The sequence below is a fragment of the Argentina silus genome, assembly GCF_951799395.1.
Source record: "Argentina silus genome assembly, chromosome: 20".
Lineage (NCBI taxonomy): Eukaryota > Metazoa > Chordata > Actinopteri > Argentiniformes > Argentinidae > Argentina > Argentina silus.
The window spans coordinates 1,022,681-1,046,106 of record NC_139674.1 but is presented as its reverse complement, the minus strand read 5'-3'; the positions used below and the strand labels follow the sequence as shown (position 1 = coordinate 1,046,106).

General features: G+C 44.3%; 1 protein-coding gene across 3 annotated transcripts; it reads right to left on the bottom strand.

Annotated features, from left to right (window-relative positions):
- Window positions 1-163: 163 nt before the first annotated feature.
- On the bottom strand, window positions 164-22,524 carry pacsin2 (protein kinase C and casein kinase substrate in neurons 2). Of its 3 annotated transcripts, none has more exons than XM_083692223.1 (12): window positions 22,409-22,524; window positions 14,599-14,690; window positions 14,276-14,432; window positions 13,781-14,016; window positions 11,361-11,516; window positions 11,045-11,220; window positions 10,736-10,856; window positions 8,448-8,492; window positions 6,698-6,816; window positions 4,216-4,368; window positions 2,750-2,937; window positions 164-2,502 (listed from the first exon to the last, which is right to left on the bottom strand). In XM_083692223.1, exons 2-12 carry the CDS (start codon window positions 14,653-14,655, stop codon window positions 2,390-2,392), a joined length of 1,521 nt encoding a protein of 506 aa, XP_083548349.1. In that variant the 5' UTR covers window positions 14,656-14,690; window positions 22,409-22,524; the 3' UTR covers window positions 164-2,389. The 3 variants fall into 3 exon arrangements, with proteins under 3 accessions (XP_083548349.1, XP_083548350.1, XP_083548351.1); XM_083692224.1 differs by having other exon boundaries at window positions 22,404-22,501; XM_083692225.1 differs by lacking the exon at window positions 8,448-8,492.
- Window positions 22,525-23,426: the final 902 nt, after the last annotated feature.

Here is a 23,426-nt window from a genome sequence, read left to right as displayed (position 1 = left end):
TTGGGCTCTGATAGGTCAGCAGTCACCAGTGGAGTTTGTTATTGCAGTATGGATTTGTGGGTAATGAAGTTCAATCTAGGATGACCAGTATTCTCTTACACCTGATATGACTTGAAAAGAAAAAAGAAACCACAAAAAAAAAAAAAAAAAGATCCTCTTTTGGTTTAATCAATTTATTATTTATGTTGTGATGTCAACATGTACAAGCTGAACTGTGCAAGTATAGCTGCTGCTGCTGCTGTGTTTTCTTGAAACATGCCTTGAAACGCATGGCACAACATCTCTCACTGACAGAAAATGTATATCGACTTTCCCTCACTCTTTCTCTCTGCAGGCATCAAATATTCATCATAGTTCCAGTGAGTGTCATTAGTAAGCCTGACGTTGTGAGCATACGCATATGAAAGAAGCCCCAACACCAACTTCTCATAGGGCAAGCCTATGTAATGGTTAATGCTAATAAAAATAGCTGGTACAGTTATGAAACGGTGTGTCTATTCATTAATTCATTCCATACCCAAGAGAATAACATGTGCAGATTTTCCTGCTATTTGTCAATTACTAGTTGATAAGCATGGCCCTCTAGAGGAGAAAAATAATCATATTTACAAATGTAACAAAACAGCAAATTGTGTGTGACATTCGTCATAAAACATTCAATTATTCTACAAACTGATTTTTCGAATCACAGCATTTGTCCAACAGGAGAGGAACAAAAGTACTTAAGGCATATTATAAATAAACAGTCTTGGATTTCAAACTAGAGAACTCATCACAACTTCCTCATCTTTATGCTTCATTTGTTCACAGGTTCCTCGCTATTTACATGCAAAAATACTTGTATCATTAAAATCGTCTATGTGGTTTTATTGCAACATGTACTCACGGAGGCACTAGAATATTCTCCCAAAGCTTGGCATATGACATTTAGTGCAAGCTAAGTTAAAAGCTCAGAGCTTCAAGTGAGATACCTTTTTTTCCAAAACATTCAGAGAGCATTGAAAAAAAAAAACATAGACTAACTAGAATCTACAGAGGGTGAAATCAACTGTGTGGTCTGCTAAAAACAAGATGAGGCACAGTTGTTCAGTGTGAGAGAATTGAATGTCACCAATACCAAAAGAATCAGCAGACAAGTGTACAATCAATAGGTGAGCCGATACAATCAAACAGTTACAATCAATTAGGGTGAAGGGTACAGGCCACAGAATAACTTGATAAAAAGCAGTGAGGGTGAGTGTGTTACTTATACAATGTGAACTAAGGATCCAGTTGAAGCACTGAATAGAATTGGTGTGTCGTTCATAATATCAAACTAAAAGTTTCAAATCTAATTTAAATCCAAGAAGGCTGAGCAAAAACTGACCAGGCCGTTTCACAAAATATCAAATTAGAAACAGGTTACAGGTTGTAATGTGTGAGAGGTTTGATAATGCCTTTTCAGACAAATAGCTTTCTTATTCTCAATAAAGGATTGAATACAAAGGAAAAAGGGGGACAAGATGATCAAAACAGCTACAATGGCCTCAAGACTAAAATGTAACATTCTGAGAAAGTATATGCATCTCCAAATTCTCCTTTTCCAGGATAGATCTTTGCTGGTCAATTCTACACTACAAACTCTAGTAGAGGAGAATCAATTGTCCATGTAATTGTTGGTAACTTAGTACAATCTGAAGTCAAGACTAGCACAGTAGAGGGATTGGTGGTGGAAACCTAAAAGTTGAGAAAATAAATAATATACATAATCAAAAATGTACAAGAGTGAATGGACACAGGTATGGCTGTCTTCTTCAGTCCTTCCGCATCTTCCTTGACAAAGTAATTGTTGGTCTATCAATGTTATTTATGTAATCATTATATGAATATAACAAGACAAAAATTGTACTCACTTCTTTAAGGTAATGAAATAGCTTTTTCTTTCTCAAATGGGTCTCTAAGATATGCAATGGTTATGAGTAACATTAGGTCTAGCTTTTGTAATAAGCTATTCAACTTTTGACTTTGGGATTGAGTCCTCACTGCTGTGTATTTGGGTGCTCATCAAGGTTGCAACTTTGAAACCAGGCCGTGGTGGAAGACTTCTGCTTGTACACATGGGCTCCAGGAAGTCAGAAATAGCAACAACAACATTTGAGGTCACCCTCCTTGAATCTGCAAGCCCTCCCTTCTGCCCTCCCCTCCCGCCCCAATACTATGCAGTTGCAAGTCCAGTCTCTACCACAGGGGGGAGTTCTTGAGAGGGGCGAATAAGAGGTGTGCCCTTCCCTGCCCTTCCCTGCCCTGCCCACCCTTCAACCACATTTCCTCCTCTCCCTTCCCCACTTTCTTTTCTGTCTCCTCTGTTCCTCCATCTTCTCTCTATCCTTCTCATCATTCACTTCTTGCATTACTGGATGTCTTCGACATAGTTGGCTGGGTAAAGGCCATCTGTCCCATCCTTCAGCCGGCCTCTGCACCAGCCCTGGTCATCTTCGTTTCCTATCTTAGTGAACTGCTCATCTACAGAGGAAGAGAAGATTGAAGAATGGATTGATATGTAAGAAAAGAGGAAGATATTCATCATGTCAATGTCTGAGTCTACATTTCCATTACATTCACTACTTACCCGTGTACTGTGTTCATAGTCTTACTAAAGGCTTGATTTGGATGGACTTGTGAAGTATAATGGCATTCCTAATCAGTCGTTTCACCAAATAGGGAGGCAAATTAAGAGAATTGGGACTTAGTTTTATCTCTTTCTCTGTACCTGCTTTGAAGCTCAGCTCATCCTGCTCCTGCCCCTCGTAGTCGTAGAGGGCTCGGACGGCCACCGATATCACAGGGGACGCCGCTTCCTCCTCAAATGGATTCCCATCACTGTTGGCATCCGCTGAGAAAGGGTTTGCCCCCGTGTCCTCGTCCGACCAATCCTGCGATTTCTCCACACTGCTAGCACTGGGTGGACACAGAAAGGAGCAAATCACGATACAGAAGAAAGGAAAACATCTCGTCAATCATGCCCTGCTCAGACACCGATTGGACAATCCAGCATGCCAGGCGAGAGAAGCAGGAACAAAAGTGAAGAGTTAGAGAGGAAATAAAAAAACAACACCACCAGGTAAAGTACAGTTAAAACACGCAGAAAAGGCCCAAATGCATCTCCAACTCTGTTTGGAAAGACACAAGCTTTCCCCTGTCCAATCAGCAAATTAAAAGAAAAAAAAAAAAGAATCTGGAAAAAACACGCCTGTTTAGAACACCAATGCTGAGTTTTTTTTGGTGAGGCAAGCTGTTGTTTCATGGCAGCCATTTGACACAATGGATTTGTGAGTTGCTTTGACACCACTTGAAGTGAAAACACACACAGAGTTCTGGGATAAGGCAAGGCAACACAACACAACACAACGACGTCACAAGCAAATGGACACACAGAAAGAAAATACAGGAACACAAACCGGAACAAGGCCAGTCTGTTCGACAAAGACATGGTTGGAGTTCAGTCTATCCACCACACGAGGGAGGCAGATACACACCAATGATATAACACCCTTCCCCAGTCAGAACAAATGAAAGAAAAACACTGACACACACAGGTACACTACACATATACTCTCAGAGACGTTGTTACAGTCAGACCTGTCCTGCCTTGAGTCAATATTTGCCTTGATTATAACAGGACCAAATATAACGTCCAACAAGCTCTGGGCAGACAATAGATAAAAGCCTAGATTAGGTTCAATGGTGCAATGTTACAAGATTACTACATGAAATTGTAGTTTTTGGGAGACCAAGTGTGTTTGGTTGGATTGGATTGCTGTACTGTTGTTGAAGCAAGCATGTTCCCAAGCTCAGGCTAGCAGCAGATCTGACTGTAGGTTGCACACCAATAGGACTGACAATACACTCACTGAACACAAACACATGCGCACACACACACACACACACACACACACACACACAGGATGCTCTGCAGGACTTGGCACTGTGAGGCATGATGGACAAACAAACACACACACTGGGCTTTGTGTGCTCGCTCTCTGACCATGCAGAGCAACACACAGCCTGCCGCTTGACAGAGGGAGGGAGAAAGGAGAAAGAGGTAGATGAAGGATGAGCGATAAAACCAGGAGGGGAGAAGCAGGGGGGAGGAAAAGTGGGGAAAGAAAGAAAGAGTGCAGTGCTGTTGAACATGGGAGAGGAGGGTGAGATGGGTGGGGTCTCTTGTTCACCAACGTTTTCACTTCCTCTTTTTTGACACTGAGCGGACTGCTATGGTTGGCCGTCTGCTCCTCCACAGCCGCCTCCTCCTCCTCCTCCTCCTCCTCCTCATCATCATCCTCGAAGGGGTTCGAACCCACTGGCTGTGCACTAGTAGGCACAGTCAGGCTGACAACATGGAGACATCGAGAAAGCATTTGTGACACATTCATACACACACACCTACCTTACACACAGACACACACTTGTGACAGTCCCATAGTAACCTATAAAAGCAACATTATGAAAAATCCAAAAAAACTCACCCAATGAAAACTGCCATTATGACATGGCAAAAGCTCAACCAATGGGGACACAGTGAACAGTATAATAATAATAATAATAATAATAATATATTTATTTTGGACAGCGCTTTTCTCAGTACTCAGACACTACATTCCACAGAGAGAACAAGAATAGATAAAGTAAAAACAACAAAAAAAGATTCAAAGCAAGTTTAAAACGCTGGGTTTTGAGGGATGGTTTGAAGGAGGAGAGCGTGCTGGCTTCTTTGATGAGGTTTGGGAGAGTGTTCCAAAGAGTGGGGGCTTCAGCGAGTATGACAAAGTAAAAGTTCAACCAATGTGGATGCTGTGGAAATATTGACACTCAGAACCTACTGCATACAGACGATGTGCCCCTTGTGACATCACAACCTTGAGTGACAGTCAGAATACGCTGGTGACCAATAGGAGTCGTCGGGCCATTTGACTCAGTCACCGGTAGCGTAACCAATCAATAAACAATATGAGCACATTGTGGCATTGAGAAAACAGAGAGCAACTCATGACTTCAGCAAGAATGAATAGTCTGCTATGGCTATCTGCTGTTTGTTTATAGCTCTGGATAAAAGTTGTGATGCAGCAAAATTCTAGGATCAGCCTTCTTTCCAACCAATCCTAACCATTAGGGGGGTGGTGTTCACAAACCTGACCTAAGATCAGTGTCTATGGGAAACTTCATCCTACTCTATGTTTACAGAACAGTCGGACCCTGGCATAGAGTTGGTGCCTGTCCAACCATGTGACGGTACTGTCGATAAATGTGAGCGCCTTTATTTACAAAGTCATGCTCCGCTCTCTGAGCTAACTGATTCTCTACTCAGACAACACATAACACTAAACGGCCGGAACGATGTAACTTTTTTTAGACAGAAGTCAGCAAACAAACACTCTTTAGAGAGACAATCTGACATATCTAAAAATAAACATTTTTTATTCTTATACTTTCACAAATCGGTGAGATTTATTGTCTAAATGTCAAGGGAAAAAACTCTCAGGTTAAGACAATGGTCTGAGCAATGGTCCGATGCTACCCACCCCTGACATGGCCTTCCCCCTTAAATCCAGAGGTATATATTCAAAGTGTCACTGATTGCAATGTGTTTTTAAGGTGTGTGTACAGAAATGCAGTGGCTGACTGTAACTGTCCACTGTCATGCTGCCTTCTAGGAGGAATGGGGGCAGACTCTTCTAGGAGGAATGGGGGCAGACTCATCTAGGAGGAATGAGGGCAGGAATGCATGAACATGACGAGGAGTGAGGTTAGACTACGGTCAGGACACGTTCACTCCCTTCTCCCAACATGGCTGTTATTTGTCTTTTGTTTATAGTGGTATGAGTTGGGAAAATGTCTCATTAGAATCACTCCCTAAACACACACACACACCACTCTTCACCTTCTGGATATACTGTATACTGGATGTGACAGACTTTATTAATAATAACAACAACAACAACTGATTGCATGCACTATGTGCTTCACATGCTGGTACCCAGATCTAGTAAGGGCAAAAGGTCAAATGGTTTCCGTGCCTCACATTCCCCAAGTTAACTCCCTCAAACTTCTCCAGTACTCACTCACACACTCACACAGTGATGTTTTGGATGTTAAACTGTAGTCAGTGCACATCCCATCACTTGAAATACCACGCATTGTATTTATTACAAAACTACTTCTAAAAATGCAAGTTTGTAAAACCTTAAACAACCATTGTGCAACTACACAGTGAACCACTCTATAAAGATTTCAATCATTGTATTGACTGCTTGGGAGCCATGTTTCCAAATGTGGGCAGCTTGTTTTCACAAGGCTCTTAACGTATGTTTACTGTTACCATTGCAACAGCTCCGGCGCAAGACGTCATTCCAAAAGCGTTCCCCCGGAATGGTTAACAAGCATTCCTGACTGGAGGAGAGCCTTATTGTGCAGCAACAGTATCTAGGATGTTTGGATTAGAAAGGTGTGTGTGTGTGTGTTTAATAGATAGGGAGTTGCATTCTTTCAATGGCACTAAAACTAGCATGTGCATCTATCTTAAGGAAACATGTGCTTCCAGCCTCCAACGGTGTATGTGTCTGTTTCTAATGAAGGTGACTCTGCCGTGTTAAACCCATGTGGATGTTGCTGCTCTGTTGTAGGGGTGTGTGGTGATGGGACAGTATGTGTGTGTGGTTACCTGCTGCTGCTCTTCGCTGCCTGATCTCCTGTCTGGCTGATGCCCGTCAGAGTCACTACATCCGATGGCTTTTTCGTCACTCGCCGGCTCAAGGTACGATTCAGGTCTATGGACCAGTCCTGGAACACACAGACACACACACACACTTATCGAAACAAACTGACACAAGCGAGCGTTACTGTTGACTTATTCTCACATGCTTCATTCAGTTAATTTCAGTTCAAATAGGAGTTACTAATTGCTCACTTCAGTGGAAAGAAGGACAAGCATTGAACTAACGCTGGTTGATTGTTAGTGTAACCACAGGCACGTACACATTTGCACCCTCATTGGAAGTTTGATGCCGTAGCTTGGTTTGATATAACCCCACTCGCAGGAAAACGTTCGGGAAACATTTTTCTCAGGCTGGGAATGAGCACTGAACGCAAGGGCAGCGGAGTGCTGTGCGCACGCTGAAATAGTGTGCGTGTATGTATGTATGAGACAAACACATATCCGTCACCACAGAGATACAGAACTGAGACGTCACACCCAGAAGCTAGGGTTGGAAAACAAGCATTAGCCGAACGGCATCAGAACACTTAGTGTGCACCTTTAAAAAGGTAGACTCAGCGATAAGACTGTCCGAAATAAGTACAGGAGCTGAATTGAAGACAAGTCACTCGCCAGTCTTTTTGCCACAAGGTTTTTAATGTTACATAGCTGTGCTCGGACGCTCAGAGAATCACTACGTGTGGCGCGTGGGTAAAGTTGAAACAGCCGAAGTCACTCAAATTCCCATTTAACGTCATATGGCTGAGTCCACCTTTAGGGTTCCGTCATCCCAATGCAAGCTAACACTGCCATCAGCGGATATGACCTTTTGCAACATCTTTTATGTCAGAGTTCTGGCTGTGTCATGTAGGCCTTGTGTAGGACGGTTCTAGTCAACAGTTTCCACTGATTCTCCATGAGTGGGAGCCTCTGCCCACAAACAAACCCTCCTCTACTAGGCTAGCCTCCTCCGCTAGGCAGTCAATATGGTTATGGCTGCCCAAATCTAGACTTTCCCAACAGTTCAGCACATAGCTAGATGCAACGTCAGATTTAGACATTTTCCTCACTCCCCCTGACCAAACAAATCTATTAGGCCTTTCCCAAAGTTCAAAAGGTCAAAAGTCAGCTGGTCAGACTGGTGATCTCAAAGGCACAATAAGGTCATGCTGGCATTACGTGATGCATGGCAGGGGCGAGCACGTCAGAGGTCACCACGGGATGAAGGGTCATAGAGGAAAGAGACATGCTGAACAACATATATTCGCGAGTCCCAGAAATATACAGCGGAAACTTCTATAAACATCCACCACTGAGTTATGGGGGAAATGGAAGGGAGGAGGCCTCCCACACACACACACACACACACACACACACACACACACACACACACACACACACACACACACACACACACACACACACACACACACACACACACACACACACACACACACACACACACACACACACACAGTTAACAGAGAGATGGATGTGTGAGAGTGTGTGTGTGCTTGCTTCAAAGTATTACTTGTGCTCCTCCTAAAGAATTAGTCCAGCCAGTGTGAGTGGGTCATCAAAACCTCCAACAGACAGAGACAAACAGACAGACAGACAGACAGACAGGAGGACAGAGAGACAGACACACAGTGCGCTGTAAGTGAAACCGCCCCCGCATAACCACAGTGATAGAACAGTCCTTCCATCCAGAACTCACTACAATGGACCTTCTCTTATGGTAGCGACTGGAGCAGTCCACATTCTGTCAAACAGGGGGGAGGAAAGGATGGGGGGGAGGGGTTAGTGAGGATAAGACAGTAAAATTATTTCAAAGAAAAGAACAGAAAATGTATTAAATGTTAAAAGGCCCACTAAAGTGACTTTGATTTCCATATCATATAATTTCTGCATAAGTGCTAGGTTACACACTTTAATTGTTCAATTAAAATGCCAAAAAATAACCTTTTTTTTTTAGTCACAGTTCACATTTTGAATGATTGACAGTTCGTCCTTGTTCAATGTTCTTCCTTGGTTCAATGTTTTTAGCAGCCTACAGTGTCTCTTATGTGGATTTAGGCAGCATTTCTGTTAGCAGTTGGACGCAATTGCATGGTTTGTCACTTTAAAGTTAGCTTTGTAAAATTGTTAGCAACTCTACTAAGAACAGGTTGTTTTTCGAGCTTGAGAAACACTACACTGTGCTAGCTCAAACAAAAAAATACTTTAGCTACATCATTTTCTTACCTTATTCTGAATAGTCTTGCTGCATGCCAATGTGTGCACTTGCTAGTGCTGGCTAAAATGTCTAATTTATTTGATTGAGCTTTACTACCCAGAGCACGCATCCAATGGAGTATAACATGAGCAGGTTGTGGTGCCAGACACTTAACCTCTTGAATCACAGGGCTAGATGTTTACGTAAAGAGTACTGGAAAAATGACAAATCAAATATTTCATATTTGGGTGATATTAATTTGATCTGGTGAAGCCCAAAACACTGGTAACTACGATTTTCATTTTAATGGGCCTTTAAAAGGAACACAGTTGAGCTTGGTAATAGTCTGTGATTGTGAATTGGTGTTGAATTGCAGCACTGCTATGTTTTCAAGAGTTGTCCCAACAGCTATGCTATGATGCTATGATGTGCCATATGTTGACAAACAAAGAAGAAGAAAACATTTGTGAAAGTTTCTATACAAAAATAACCATCACCATATTTTTGGATTGACAGATCTACTCTAGCATCTACAACAACATCCCGTAAACAGAATATGCCATGCTTCTTTGTTTTTACATTTGTATCGGAATAGACTGGTTATGCAGGTTGTGTGTGTGTGTGTGTGACACACCTACCACGGTGTAGACACAGCCTGGGGACATAACACACTGCAACAATGGTCTTTTGTGTGGAACTACATTTCCTTACCATACATGAGGTAAAACTCAACATAAACTAAGATTAGCAAAAGGTAAACAAGAACCTAGCAGTTCCAATGAAAAATGCCCCTAATGTCTTAGTTTCCCCTGAACACACACACTCACCTCTCCCAATCCAGAGTTTGCTCTGCTGAATTACAAATTGATCCTTGCTAGCCTGACCCCTGCTAGCTTGGCTAATAAGCCTGTAATGTAGCCATTGCAAGCGAGCTACATGGCCAATTAGTCTGGGGACCATCTTCAGCACAACATGAAAATAAGGGGCTATGCTTCACCTGGAATGACATGTTTAGTTTTTGTTGACACTAAGCGCTAATGAACTGCAGGGAGAGGTGCCCTCTCGTCACCAATCAGTGTGCTGGCTCAGTACCCCTCCTCTCAGACCACAGGGTCCTACAGTACTGAACTCAGTATCCCTCTTCTTAAACCACAGGATCATACAGTATGCCTCCTCTCCAGATCACAGGGTACTAGCTTGCTTAAAGAGGAATTTGACCCAAAATCCATTGTCAGAATTTCTAGTCAATCCACGATGCATACCGTTTCGAACTTTCATCATTTCGTGTGCAGCTGCATCATAGTTACCGAAACGTGAGGTCTTGCGTTTACTGCGTGGAAAAGTCTCATAACTGCATCAAAATACGTGGTAAGACCTCTTGCACTTTGACCCTGCTCTATTATGCCAGTGATTCCTAGAGAGCAGCACACGTTAGCTCTTGCTCTGTTCCACATAAGGACCTGGCGTGGGAGGGAGAGGGGAATCTTGGGAGTTGTAGGAATTTACTCAAATAGGCGATTTGAACATCAGGAGGCATTCAAAGTGACATCTTGACTCAGATCTTTTTGAAAGGCATTTTTTGTGAATGTCTACGATTGAATAATGCAAACCACAGGATTACAGGGTCAACTTTTTTTTGTCAAGGACCAGTGATCTGGCACGTCAGGTAAAGTCTATGGGCATGGTGCATACAGTGGTTGGATCTCTACCACTCACTCACTCTCTCTACCTCCTTATTCCTCCCTCCCTCCATCCGATCCCTCCCCTCTCCTCTCCCACTCTCCCTGTACCTCAAACTGGGGCCAGTTCATGGGCATGCTGGGGCCGTGGTTGGATCTGAACCACTTGAGGTCCTCCTCAGCGTCTACAGCAGAGAGGGTGTCCTCCAGAGAGTGGTAGACTGTCTGGAACCTGGAGAGAAGAGGTGTCAATGGATTCAGTCCATTTGATTTCATAATGTTGTGGCTCTCTTCTCTTCATAACTCTTTGAGTTACCAAACTGTATGCTGAACTATCCCTTTTCCAACTGTGGTTGAAACCAGACAAATAGTTTACATTTGAAGAATTTCATTTAAAAAAAGCTCTATCCACCATCTTACTTGTGATTGGTGGAGAGGTCGAGGTGTTGTTTGACCTCTAGCAGCAACTCTTTGAAGAAGCAAATGCGTTTGTCCTCAAACTGCTGCCACTGCTCAAACACCTGCTCCATGTTCTCCATGTACGGATGAGTGGTCTTGTCCAGCTCCTCCAATGACTTCTCATAGCGCTCCTTAGTCTAGAGAGGGAGAGGGTCACACACACACACACACACACCTGCTAGAGATTTTCTGTGTACTGATGGGTCACAGCAGCACACATTCCAGCTGTAACACACACACACACACACACACACACACACACACACACACTCCTTACCTTCTCCATCTCCTGCTGGCACTTCTCCACCTTGTCCTGGAGTTTCTTCTGGGCCTCAGGGTTGTTGTTACTCTCCAGCTTGCTGTTGTTCTCCCGGCTGGTGGCCAGCTTCTCCTCCTTACAGGCCGAGTGGTAGGCCTTCTTCATGGTCTCCACCTGTAGACACACACACACACCAGTCTTCATTACCACCATCACTGGAATGGTACATTCAGCAGCGTTAATGTCACATCACCATGTTATCCTCACACCCATCATAGTTAATCACTGCCATCGATCTCATCGTCATTACGGCAACATTGCAAATCATCAACGTTGACATCATCTTCAATTTCCATATCATCATCATCGTATCCTAACCATTTACTCTCCCAACAGTTTGGATTTGAAATCAAACAAATTAAATTACTATGGAGGTTAAAGTAGAGATTATCAGGTTTAATTCAATGTTTTCTTTTTTCAGATTGGTTTCACTATTTAGAAATTACAACCCTTTTTATACATATTCCCTCTATTTCAGGGCACCAAAAGTATTAGTCATGTGCGTTCCGTCACATCATTTGTGCAGGCATAGGAGAGCTGTCAATGTCTAGTATTGATTCTTGCATTTGCCTTTGGAGTCTGTCAACATGAAGACCTGAGAGACATCAATGAAAGTCAAGGAAGGGGAGCTGAAATTGTCAAAACCTTTGACTTACTAAAATCACAAACAGGCTGATAGGCCAAGGAAGACTTCTACAGTGGATGACTGAAGAATGCTCACTCATAATTAAGAAAAAAACAACAACAACTGTCCCACAGATCAGGAACAGTCTCCAAGAGGTATGCATGAATGTGTCAGAGACTACCATCCACAGAATACGTCACCAGCCACTAGTTATCCTCAATAAGGATGGTCAGGTTACAGCTTGCTAAAACGTAGCTAAAAAGCCTGCAGGTCTGTAAAAAGGTCTTGTGGACAGATAAGATGAATATTATCATGTACCAAAGTGATTGCAAGAGGAAAGTTTAGAGAAAGAAGGATCTGCCCAAGATTTACAGCATAACACCTCTTCTGTGAAACATGGTGTATAGCTGCCACAAGAACTGTCTAACTTGTCTTAATTTATGATGTAACTGCTGATGGCAGCAGCAGAATGTTTTCTGAAGTATACAGAAACATCTTCTGTAAAGTACAAGCAAATGGCTCAAAATTCATTGGATGGTGCTTCATCATACAGTAAGATAATGACTCCAAAGACAATAATCCCAAACATACTGCCATAGCAACTAGGGAGTTTTTCAGGGCCAAAAAGTGGAAGGTTCTTGACTGGCCAAGTCAATCTTCAGATTTAAATCCAACTGAACATGCATTTCATTTTGTGATAAGATTTTAGGCAAAAATACCTAAAAACAAACAACTGAAGATGGCTGCAGTAGAGGCCTGGCAGAGCATCACCAGAGAAGATACCCAGCATTGAGTCACAGATTTCAGGCAGTTATTGCATGCAAAGGATTGTTGACCAAATACTAAACAAAGTAAACTAAGTACTTTATTTGGACATTATATGATTTTTCTGAATACTTTTGGAGCCCTGAAATAGCGGGAGTAGGTTTAAAAAAATGTGTACTGGTGTAATGGTGAACCCAATCTGAAAAAAAAGCCAATTGAATTAAAGCTAAGAATCTAGACTTTGAATTGTTTTGATTCAAATCCAAACTGTTGGGAATGTAGTCATAAAAGATGACAAAATGCTTCCTCTGTACTGTGTATGTCTATTGAGTTTCTAGTATTTTCTTTGTTTTTTCAAATAACAATTTCTTTGCACTGTCATCCAACCAGATGATGTCCATATGGGACAATAAACCTCTTCACTTCATCAGAATCAGACCAGTCAACAAAGAGAAAGGGTCCAACAGTCCAACATGAGGTAAACACTGATACAGAGAAACAAATAGGCCGTCAGAGAGCATGACATGAGAGAGCATTTAACAATACATATGGGCTGGGTGTGTGTGTATGTGTGGGGGGGTCTTTTTAATGGTGTCTGGAAGCGTACAAGCCGTAGCTAATTATGATTAGTGGCCTGTTTGTGGTCAGCCTAGCTGCTAGTCTAGGCTAGAAATAGGGGCTGTAAGTCAGTCATATGTATTCAAGTGTACTGAGGGACGATACAGTAAGAATTGCGACGGCTAAGGCAGAAATCCATCGACTGCAAAACACAGCCTCTCTCTGCTTTCATCGTCAATAACCACCACAACGGAAAACAACACACCATCAGGCTGGTAATAATTGCGTCATAACAAGTGTTTGTGTGTTCCCCCTCAATTCAGAGCATAGGCCGTGTCTTTCAATTCCCTACCCCTGGGTTGTGTGTGTACCTCGAGTGTCTTGGCCCAGGATGAGTGTGTGTGTTTACTCATAAACAGCTCCCCGTTACCTCTTTGAGTTTCTTGGCCCAGGGTTTCTGGGCCTTGCGGAAGCCGTCTTCGGCCTCCTTGGTCTCCTTGAAGCCTCCGATCATCTGCTTGTGGTAGGCGTCCCTCTGCCAGGTCTTCAGCTTCTCAAAGTCCTCACCCATCAGGGCAGCCTTCACCTCCATGTGGAGCTCGCTCACCTTCTCTGCCTCGGTGCAGAGGGCGCCCCACGCTCGCTCCAGCGTACCGTACTGAGGGCCTGGGACACAACACACACTTAGAAATACACACACCTTCTCTGGGTTACCTTACTGAGGGAATGAGAAAAAGAACACACGCACGCACGCACACGCACGTACGCATGCATGCACACGCACACACAAAGAGAAAGAAGAACCATGTAGTCCCTTTTTCAGACCCAGACCTCAAAGCTCATCACTGTTCTCTTCTTACACCATCTTCAATCAGACAGCTGTGTGTGTGTGTGTGTGTGTGTGTGTGTATATGTGTGTGTATACCTTTGTCTATGAGCGTTCTCCAGCGCTTGGACCACTCTGTGAGCTGCTGTCCGTAGGACTTCTCGATGCGGGCCCGCTCATGGAGACAGGTCATCAGGTCGTTACACAGACGGTTACCATCGTCCACACGCTTCACTGTCCTCTTGTAGTTCCCCACCTGAAAGAGAGAGTGAGAGTGTGTGTGTGTGAGAGAGAGAATTAATATTGAGGAAAAGCATCCCAGAGTGTGATAACGAGGAAGAAGTTTGGTGGTGGGTGTCTCACCTCCCAGTGTGAGATAGTGAAGAGGAAATGCGTGTGAGTGTGTGTGGTAGGTGTCTCACCTCCCAGAAGCTGTCACTGGAGACATCGATCATGGAGTCATCATAGGAGCCTGACATGGCTGCTGCCCTGCGTTACCCTCAGTCTTTAGGGGCTGCAACACACACACACACACCTTCAGTATAATGCTAAACTACCGAGTCAGTCAGTGAAGGACTAACCTCGTCCCCAGGCTATTGCTCACAGCCAATATAAGCCTGGATTAACAACGCCTCAAACCTGGCCTTAGTGGGAGCGAATTTACTGAGCAAAGGAATCAAGTCAAGTCAACCTTTACTGATCATATGCACAGGATACAGGATGTAAAGTCTACAACGAAATGCTTACTTTACAAGTTTCCTCTCAACCGTGCAAATAACAGGACGTAACAATCAAAATAGTCCTATAACATGAAGTGTAATCAAGCGACAGCGAGGCGTGGCTCTGAACCAGACGTGTGTGGTGGAAGCACTGGGTGTCTGGAGTTCCCCCCCCCCCCCCCGGTCTTCGTATTGGGTAAACCAAGGCCAAGTTTGATGCCTTTCGAGCATATTGGGCGGAAATGAACGAGATTACTGAAAAACACAGAGAGCTAGATTGGGATTTGGCGTGAAGTAACTATGACTCAGCATTCAGTGCATCTCTTTCTCGCTCTGGCGAGGAACACGCACACGGCTGGTTGTCACATCTCACAGTGGAGTGTGACGCAGCGGGAGAGAGAGAGACGACCAATGCGACACAACAAGGATTGACCGATCTGAGGGGGATGGACGGGAGGTTTATTGAGTCCCAATCTGATCTGTTTTGGCTACCTCTGTCTGTCCGTCCGTCCGTCCGTCCCCCTTGCATTCTGAGAATGTCTCACCACGCACCACAATACCACTACTCACGTTCTATGGGTTCAGGCCCAACCACACACACACACACACATCACACACCCTGACGTCCATAACGAAGCCTACACAACGCAAAATCAGGAAGTGACACTGACCGAGCAATCGCCCAGAATTAGCATACACACAAACGCAAATCCTACGAAATAACCAGCTCAGTCATTAGCCTAACCAATGAGGGGAAGGGACGACTTGGAAAGAAGCCAGGAGAAAAACAATCCATGTCAGAGAGGGAGGGCATGAAAGAGTTAGGCATGGAAAGGCACAAGTGTGAGAGAAAGAGGAAGAGCGAGAGAGATTTCACAGCCTGATTTTCATCAGTCCGTCACACCCGTCACACACTGTGGGGTGGGGTGGAGAGAGAGAGAGAGAGAGAGAGAGCTGGCAGGGCTGTGGACCCGCTTTAGTTTCACAACAGTCACATGATAGAGGCAGCTGGAAACAGGGACATTTCTCACACACAGCCATGCATGTACACACAGACACACACTGTACCAATGACACACACACACATTATTTTATGATCTCCGAGCCAAAAGTAGCCCAACATAGTAACGTTATCTTCATTCTCTCCCTATCACATTCCAGAGAAATGCAGGACTGAGACTGCTGCCACACATCTGATCTGAGTGAGTGAGGTGTGTGTGTGTGTGTGTGTGTGTGTGTGTCATTGGTACGGTGTGCGTATAGCCCTCGGCCTACATGTTTGAGTGTGTGTGCGCAAGTACATGCATGACTGTGTGTGTGTGTGTGAGTGAGTGAAGGGGAGAGACAGAGAAGAAGAAGAAGAAGAAGAAGAAGAAGAAGAAGAAGAAGGACACAAGGAGAGTGTCTGTAGAGAGACGAAGAGGGGGAAGCGGGAATAAAGGTGAGCAGGAGAGAGAGAGATGTGGGAGGTGAAGAAAGGGGGAGACAGAGACGGATCCTGAGAGAGAGAGAGAGAGAGAGAGAAAGACATCAAGACGGACATGAGAGAGTGTGTGTGTGTGATCTGGTTTTGTAATCTGATCAGCAGGTGGGTTCTTTAACCTCACCACCCACAATACAACACACACAGAAATCACTGTGCAGGGCGGAAAAGTGGCATACTGTGTGTGTGTTACAGTTTGTGATGGGTGTGTGTGTGTGTGTGTATTAGTTTGTGAGTGGCTGTGGGGAGCTTCCGTTTGTGTTGGCAGGGCAATGCAGCGGAACAGCCCTGACAGAGAGAGCTGTGTTACCCTTCCTCCCCGCTCCATCTCTCCTCTCTTCTTTCCCCCCTCACTTCACTTCTCTCTCTAGGACAGACGTGCTTGTTCCTGTCAGCTGTGGATGAGTCCAGCTATGTTGCCCTGCGGCAGTGTTAAGAGCAGATAAACAGGGTTGAGAATAGGCGTCTGTTGTTCCTACCCTGTCCGACCTGTCTCTCTCCCTTGATGTTCCTACCCGTCTCTCTCCCTTGATATTCCTACCCTGTCCGACCTGTCTCTCCCTAGTTGTTCATACCCTGTCCTACCTGTCTCTCTCCCTAGTTGTTCCTACCCTGTCCGACCTGTCTCTCCCTCGTTGTTCCTACCCTGTCCGACCTGTCTCTCTCCCTCAGTGTTCCTTCTCTTTTACTGCTAGATGTGCTTTGCCTCGCAAAAAGCGGGATTCTGCACATAGAGACGAGAAACTATTTCCTGTAAGAGAACAATACCACGATGTGCTCCAAATATCGCCGTATTCCAGAATACCCAACCCAACCCTAACACACACCAACACACGTCCATCAGATGTTGTGCTGCTTCAGTGGTGCTCAGTCAGGGGTGATCCTCTCAGGAGAGGAGAGACCAGTCATCAGACTTTAGAGGGAGCTAGATGGATGGTGTGTGTGTGTGTGTGTGTGTGTGCTGCCTGTGTAACTCTCAGCACTTTCCTCAGCAGTGTCATGAGTCAGCACTGCGCACAGCAACACTCCTCGACTCACTCACTCACACACACACACAGCAGTTTGGCAATGCAGGCACCCGCGCGCGCACACACACACACACACACACACACACACACACACACACACACACACACACACACACACACACACACACACACACACACACACACACACACACACACACACACACACACACACACACACACACACACACACACACAGCAGTTCGGCGATGCATGCGTGCGTATGCGCGCGCACACACACACACACACACACACACACACACACACACAGCAGTTCGGCAATGCAGGCGTACGCATACACACACAGTGGTTCGGCAATGCAGGCATAGGCACACACACTCTCTCTCTCACACACACACACACACACACACACACACACACACACACACACACACACACACACACACGGTCCAGTTCTCTCTCAGCTGTCCCTATCCATCAATACTCACTGCCATGGTAACAATGGAACACAGAGGGCACAGAATGGGCCACAAAGTTCTAGACAGCCAGTCAACCAGTGTGAAACCCTGCACTTCGAACAGACTACAGCAAAAGGTAGTCACTTTTTTGGGGTTCCCCATCACTCCCATTGTTGGTTAGTTTTTTGCCAAACCTAGATACCTGGACTGAGTGGTTACAAAGCAAAGACATCTGAGACCAGGCATGAGAGAGTTCTAAAGCAACTCTGCTTTAGGTTGGTTTCAACCACGGGGCTTTTTTATCTTCAGTGTTGAACAGTTTAGCTCAATATGTCACTTGACCCAAAGGAACTTTAAACAATGTGGTTGGTCTGGCAGGCTGGACAAAGTCTGAAGTCCACTCTCATTCTATGGCATAACTTGAGCTAACGCTACCAAATCCATGTACACACACTGGCAGAAAACAGAGGGGGGGAAAGGGGGGGGGCAGAAAAGAGACAAAAAGCTGTTGAGGATGTGTGTGTATTGGTGTAGACTTCAACACTTTGTCAACCTTTGAGAGAGTAATTTCACACACATTAATAAGATCACCTCAGGCTGGGCAACATGTTGACTGAGCAAATGTTATCCGAGTTAATTATGATTACACGTTCTGTTTTACGTACCAAGCATGTTGGAATCCAATACGTAGCGAGATAAGCTCAACAAATGTGGAAAACGGCATACACTGGCTTCACAAGCATTTTATACAGACCTAAACTACTGGGCTGGCATTCACCAAGTAACCTAGTATGTGGTGTCAGTATGTGTATTGTGGCAAGAATAGCTACAGTAGCAGCTCTCTGGGTTATATTCACCATCAGGGGCCCCTGGGAGGAAACAGCTGAGACGGGTCATTGAGTGTATCAGAGAGAGATAAATAAGAAAGAGAGAATACAAACGGCTGAGAGATAAGAGTTTGGGGGAGAGAGAGAGACTGAAGTCCTGAGTCATGCTACAGCCCTTTACCCAGAATAAGACATGAGACTACGCTGACCTTCACCACAGAGAGAGAGAGAGATAGAGGGGGTAAGAAAAAGGAGGGAACAAGGAGGGAGTCGCTACATATGGGGAAAGAAAAAGAGGGAGATTGAATGACAAAAGAAGAGGGATGAAAATAGAGGGAGCGAGATGATTCTGGTATGTCTGGGGCTCTTCCAAGTCTAAATAAAGGATTCTCCTGCGACCGATGGCTAAATGACACGGCAGGACCTACTTTCCACAGCGGACTATTCCCACAGTGCTTCGCGGATTCTAGAGAGAGCGCTGAAATTGTGTGAAGCAATCCTGGGGGCGACGTACTACAGGTTACAAGTCTGAACTCACTCTCTCTCACACACACACACACACACACATTTTACTTAGAAATAACATGCATCGGCAGGTGACTGAGAGCTATGTAAATAAACATGTAAAAGGACGTCTGACCACAACGCAGACACAGAAGACAGACCTATGACGCATTTTTCAACACCAGGTGTAAACGCAAGGTGACCAGGTCCGATCGCTTTGCATCAGATCAGGAGTAATCCGATCACAGGTCACATGTCAATGCCAGGTGTCAATGGGGTCACACACACGAATGAACATTATTCTGAAAAGACCCTCTCCATTTATTGTTAATGTCATGTCTGTTCTTTTTAGAGCCCAGCGAGAGCAAGAGAGAGAGAGAGAGAGAAACAGGTAGGAACAACAGGACATACATATTCTCAACTCTGTTTATCTACTCTTAATACTGCCGCAGGGCAACAGAACTGGGCTCATCCACAGCTGACAGGAACAAGCACGTCTGTCCTACAACGGTGTGTGTGTGTGTGTGTGTGAGTGTGAGAGAGAGAGAGAGAGAGAGAGAGAGAGAGAGAGAGAGAGAGAGAGAGAGAATAAGAGAGCCACACAAACAATAAACCAGACAGATGTCATAAGCCACTTTTAATAAGTGCCTGTGTATTGTGAAGTGTGTGTATTGAGAGACTGGAGTGTGTGTGTGTGTGTGTGTGTGTGTGTGTATCTTCCAACTCTGGAGCGCTCCGCTCGAGCACCACTTTTTTTAAACTGAGCTACGACATGTGCACACATTCACGCACACACACACAGTGTGAGCTATGGAGATACAGAGACCGCAAAAATCGGGGCTTCAGACTAGAATGTGATACAATCACAAGCTACTGTCTCCTTTTTGCCATGACCCACGAGCCTAGGCTAGATGAACATGAACTCTTCCAGTACTGCCCTACAAACTCAACAATTACATGTCAATTGAAGATAAATCAAATCAAATGACCAGTCCCAACACACTATGACAAAGGCCCAAAACGTATGCCACATCTCACTCAGCATGGTCAGCAATAGCAACAGGTTCCAAAGAACTCACTCACACACTCACGCCACTCATGTTACACACTCAGTTTGGTCTAACTAGGAAAATAACACTTCCTCCCTTTAGGTGAAGGGAAAAACAAGCACTGGGTTACCAGGAAGAGAGAGGAACATGGACGTCACAATGAGGTCAAACAACAAGGCTTATGGCTGCATGAAAGCAGAAGATCAGGCCAGTAGACACTAAATCAGTCAATACGTCAGAGAGTAGCCTTGCATCCATGGAGTAGCCTTATTTGGCATCATTTTGACTCTAGTTACTTCCAGCTTGATTTAGGCTTATGCTATGATCAATTCTGAGGACTTGTATTCCTCAATATGGCCACAATGCTGGACAAACTTCCATCTATGGCACTGGTGTAGTAACAAGCACAGTGTTTCAAAGAGTAGGGTACTGGGTACGACAACATAATGAGCTTGCTGGGGGGAAAAAAAAGGTTTGGCTATTTCAATTCTTATCATAAAGCTGCTGGTGAAAAAAAGTCTGTAGCTCTGAGGTCATTTTTTCATAAATGTTCTGTTTCCATTTCCTTCTTTTGTTTCATAAATACGCCTGTGAGTGCGGCCTTCCCTACAGTGTTGTTGAGTTACTTCACAGTGAGACATATTTCTAAATCCCTATGGAGGTGGTCCGAATCAGGGCTCCAGGGAAGTGACTTGCACATAACCTACTGTGGAGGGGGGTGACATGTTTCCATGGCAACCGGAGGGTCATGAACAATGACTTGGAGGTCTGGCATTTTTGGTCATCCAACAGCTGCACCTAACTGCTGATCTCACAACGTCTGGATAGGCTTATTAGTACACCAAACTCATCTAGGTCTCAACAGATCAGTGAATCTAGAAGGGTGCCAAGACTCAAAACTGCTCCATGAGTCCACCAACTGGTCAGCTGTGCCCTCAACGAACCAGCATCAACAACACCTTGTGTCGTCGGCCCAGCCCAAACAACCTTGGACCACGGCAGGCTAAAACAATAGCATGCTCTACTCTTTCAGGCATTTTCCATTTGAAGGGCCAACAGAGGGGAGAGACATAATGGGGGGAAATACTGTACAAGGTGACAGGGAAGGGGAGACCCTGACGTCACTCGTCTGTTTCCTGCAGAACCCTCCCCCTGCTCACATGCTCAGGGCCTGAGGGCGTAGAAATAGAATGAGAATAGAATGGACATTGCTCCAACTTTGGTTTTACTTTGACAGCACGACGGAGTCACACTTTCACTCAGCGTTGGGAGTTATTCGCCTTAGCACAACCCATGAAATCCGGGAATGACCATCGTCATGAGGTCTGCAGTCAGCAACATTCCGAAAGAAAAGCAGGAACTGGGATCTTTTTACATTGGCAGGTAAAGAAGTAGTGATGTCAATGCTGCGCTCTCCACCACACACCCTAACAAACACAATCCCATCATAGTTCAATGACACAATTACTCTATGACTAGTAAGTTTTCTCTCTCTCTGTCTCCCTCTTCTCTCAGCAGACACTAAGTGAAATCAAAGAAAAGTAACGCTAGTTTATGTCCAAAAAACGAGACACCAAAGTAGTCTCTCACACTTAGTTCATATGCGAATGTAATGCATACCTGCTATATGACAGCGACGTTAGCTGCCCCGCCTTGCAGGCTTCAGTCAGGCAGACAGCAACTTGTTCCGCATTAAAGGGCTGCAGCAGAACCAGCCTTATGGTCCAGATTAAACACTGTTCTAACCGAACCATCACACTGGCTACTTACTTCAGCCACGAACGAAGCACTTCGCTTATCTTGCTCGCAAAAAAACAACAATTCATTCAACCAACCAAAAGCTGGCTAACGTTCTAACTTCGTAACTTTCTGACTGGCCCATCAAGCGAGATGTTAGCTTAGTGAAACATGTCTACACCAACTTAAAAAAAAAAAAGAATCCAAAAGAAACATTCGACAGACGCTATTTGATTTAGCCATATTAGGACTTCATTCAACTGTACAACTGAATGTCAAAACTAGCATCAAACTGGCAACCCGGTGTTGGAGCCTAGCAGCAGGCTAGCTAACTAGCTACATGACGTCGAATCAGTTTACTTTTAGTAAGCTAGCAGCAAGGAGAACTAGCTTGAATATAGTTGTTATAGCCGAGCTAATGAACGAACCTATAGTGGGAAAACACGTAAGACACGTGGACTTACTTTACCTTGAAGAGTTTCGCTGCTCAAGAGAGGTGGTATTGAATGAATAAAGCAAAAGCCTTGAGGAAATGTTGGTAACCTCTCTCCGTTTTTTTTTTATATCCTGATAAGCACCACGGACCGACCGACTGACTGACTGACTGGGCGGGAGGCCGTTCTGATGTCATATCCCTAACCCCGGACTATCTGGAAAAAAAGTGACTCTATAATATTGTCTTATGTAATGGTCACGACATGTAGCCTAGTTGGTTGACATTAAGCATTCGTATTATACGTCGTACCTTCCAATTGAATACAACATAATTTGGCAAGCAAGCAGGTTGCAGTGAATATATGGGCAATGTTCATGATCAATGATGATGATGACAGAATGATTGGCTGTAGAGTGAACAGTGCCTCGCATATAACGTCGTATGACAGCAAACATGATCAACATGACATGATCAAAACCGAATTTGATCAGTCCACGATTTTTCAATTATGATCAGAGATAGACTCCATATAGATACAGAGGCACTGATGGTTTGTTGTTTCTTGTTTCTTTATTCCTCTATTGTTCTTTGTCGAAGGTGTCACAGAAAGACAAACATGTGACAACGAAGTAAGGAGTTTTTTTTAAATACATCTGCAGCTATACATGCGAGTGATCAGTAGTGCGTGTGGGTGTTCTTAAAATTAGAACTAGGGACATTCAAAATTGGCTCGTATTTCACTCCATACTTAGACATTCTGTCCTCACCAATATAGAAAACGCATGAGCTACAGTGCCCTGCGTAAGTAATGGGACAGTGAATCATTTTGTCTTCTTTTGGCTCTACACTGCACACAAGTTTGGATTTAAAATTACTATGAGGTTAAATTTCATTTGAGGGTATTTGTGTACATATTGGTTTCACCATTTAGAAATGACAACACTTTTTATACATAGTTCCTCTATTTCAGGCCACCAAAAGTAATGGGACAGATTAATATAATGTCCAAATTAAGCACTCATATGTTTAGTATTTGAGAGACAATGCTTTG

Excerpts from the sequence above, each read along its gene's own strand:
- pacsin2 (XM_083692223.1), bottom strand. The coding sequence starts at position 14,655 with ATGTCAGGCTCCTATGATGACTCCATGATCGATGTCTCCAGTGACAGC. Across the intron at positions 11,517-13,780 it reads GGGCCAAGAAACTCAAAGAG|GTGGAGACCATGAAGAAGGC; the intron begins GTAACGGGGAGC and ends GTGTGTCTACAG. Across the intron at positions 11,221-11,360 it reads GCCAGCAGGAGATGGAGAAG|ACTAAGGAGCGCTATGAGAA; the intron begins GTAAGGAGTGTG and ends CTCCCTCTCTAG.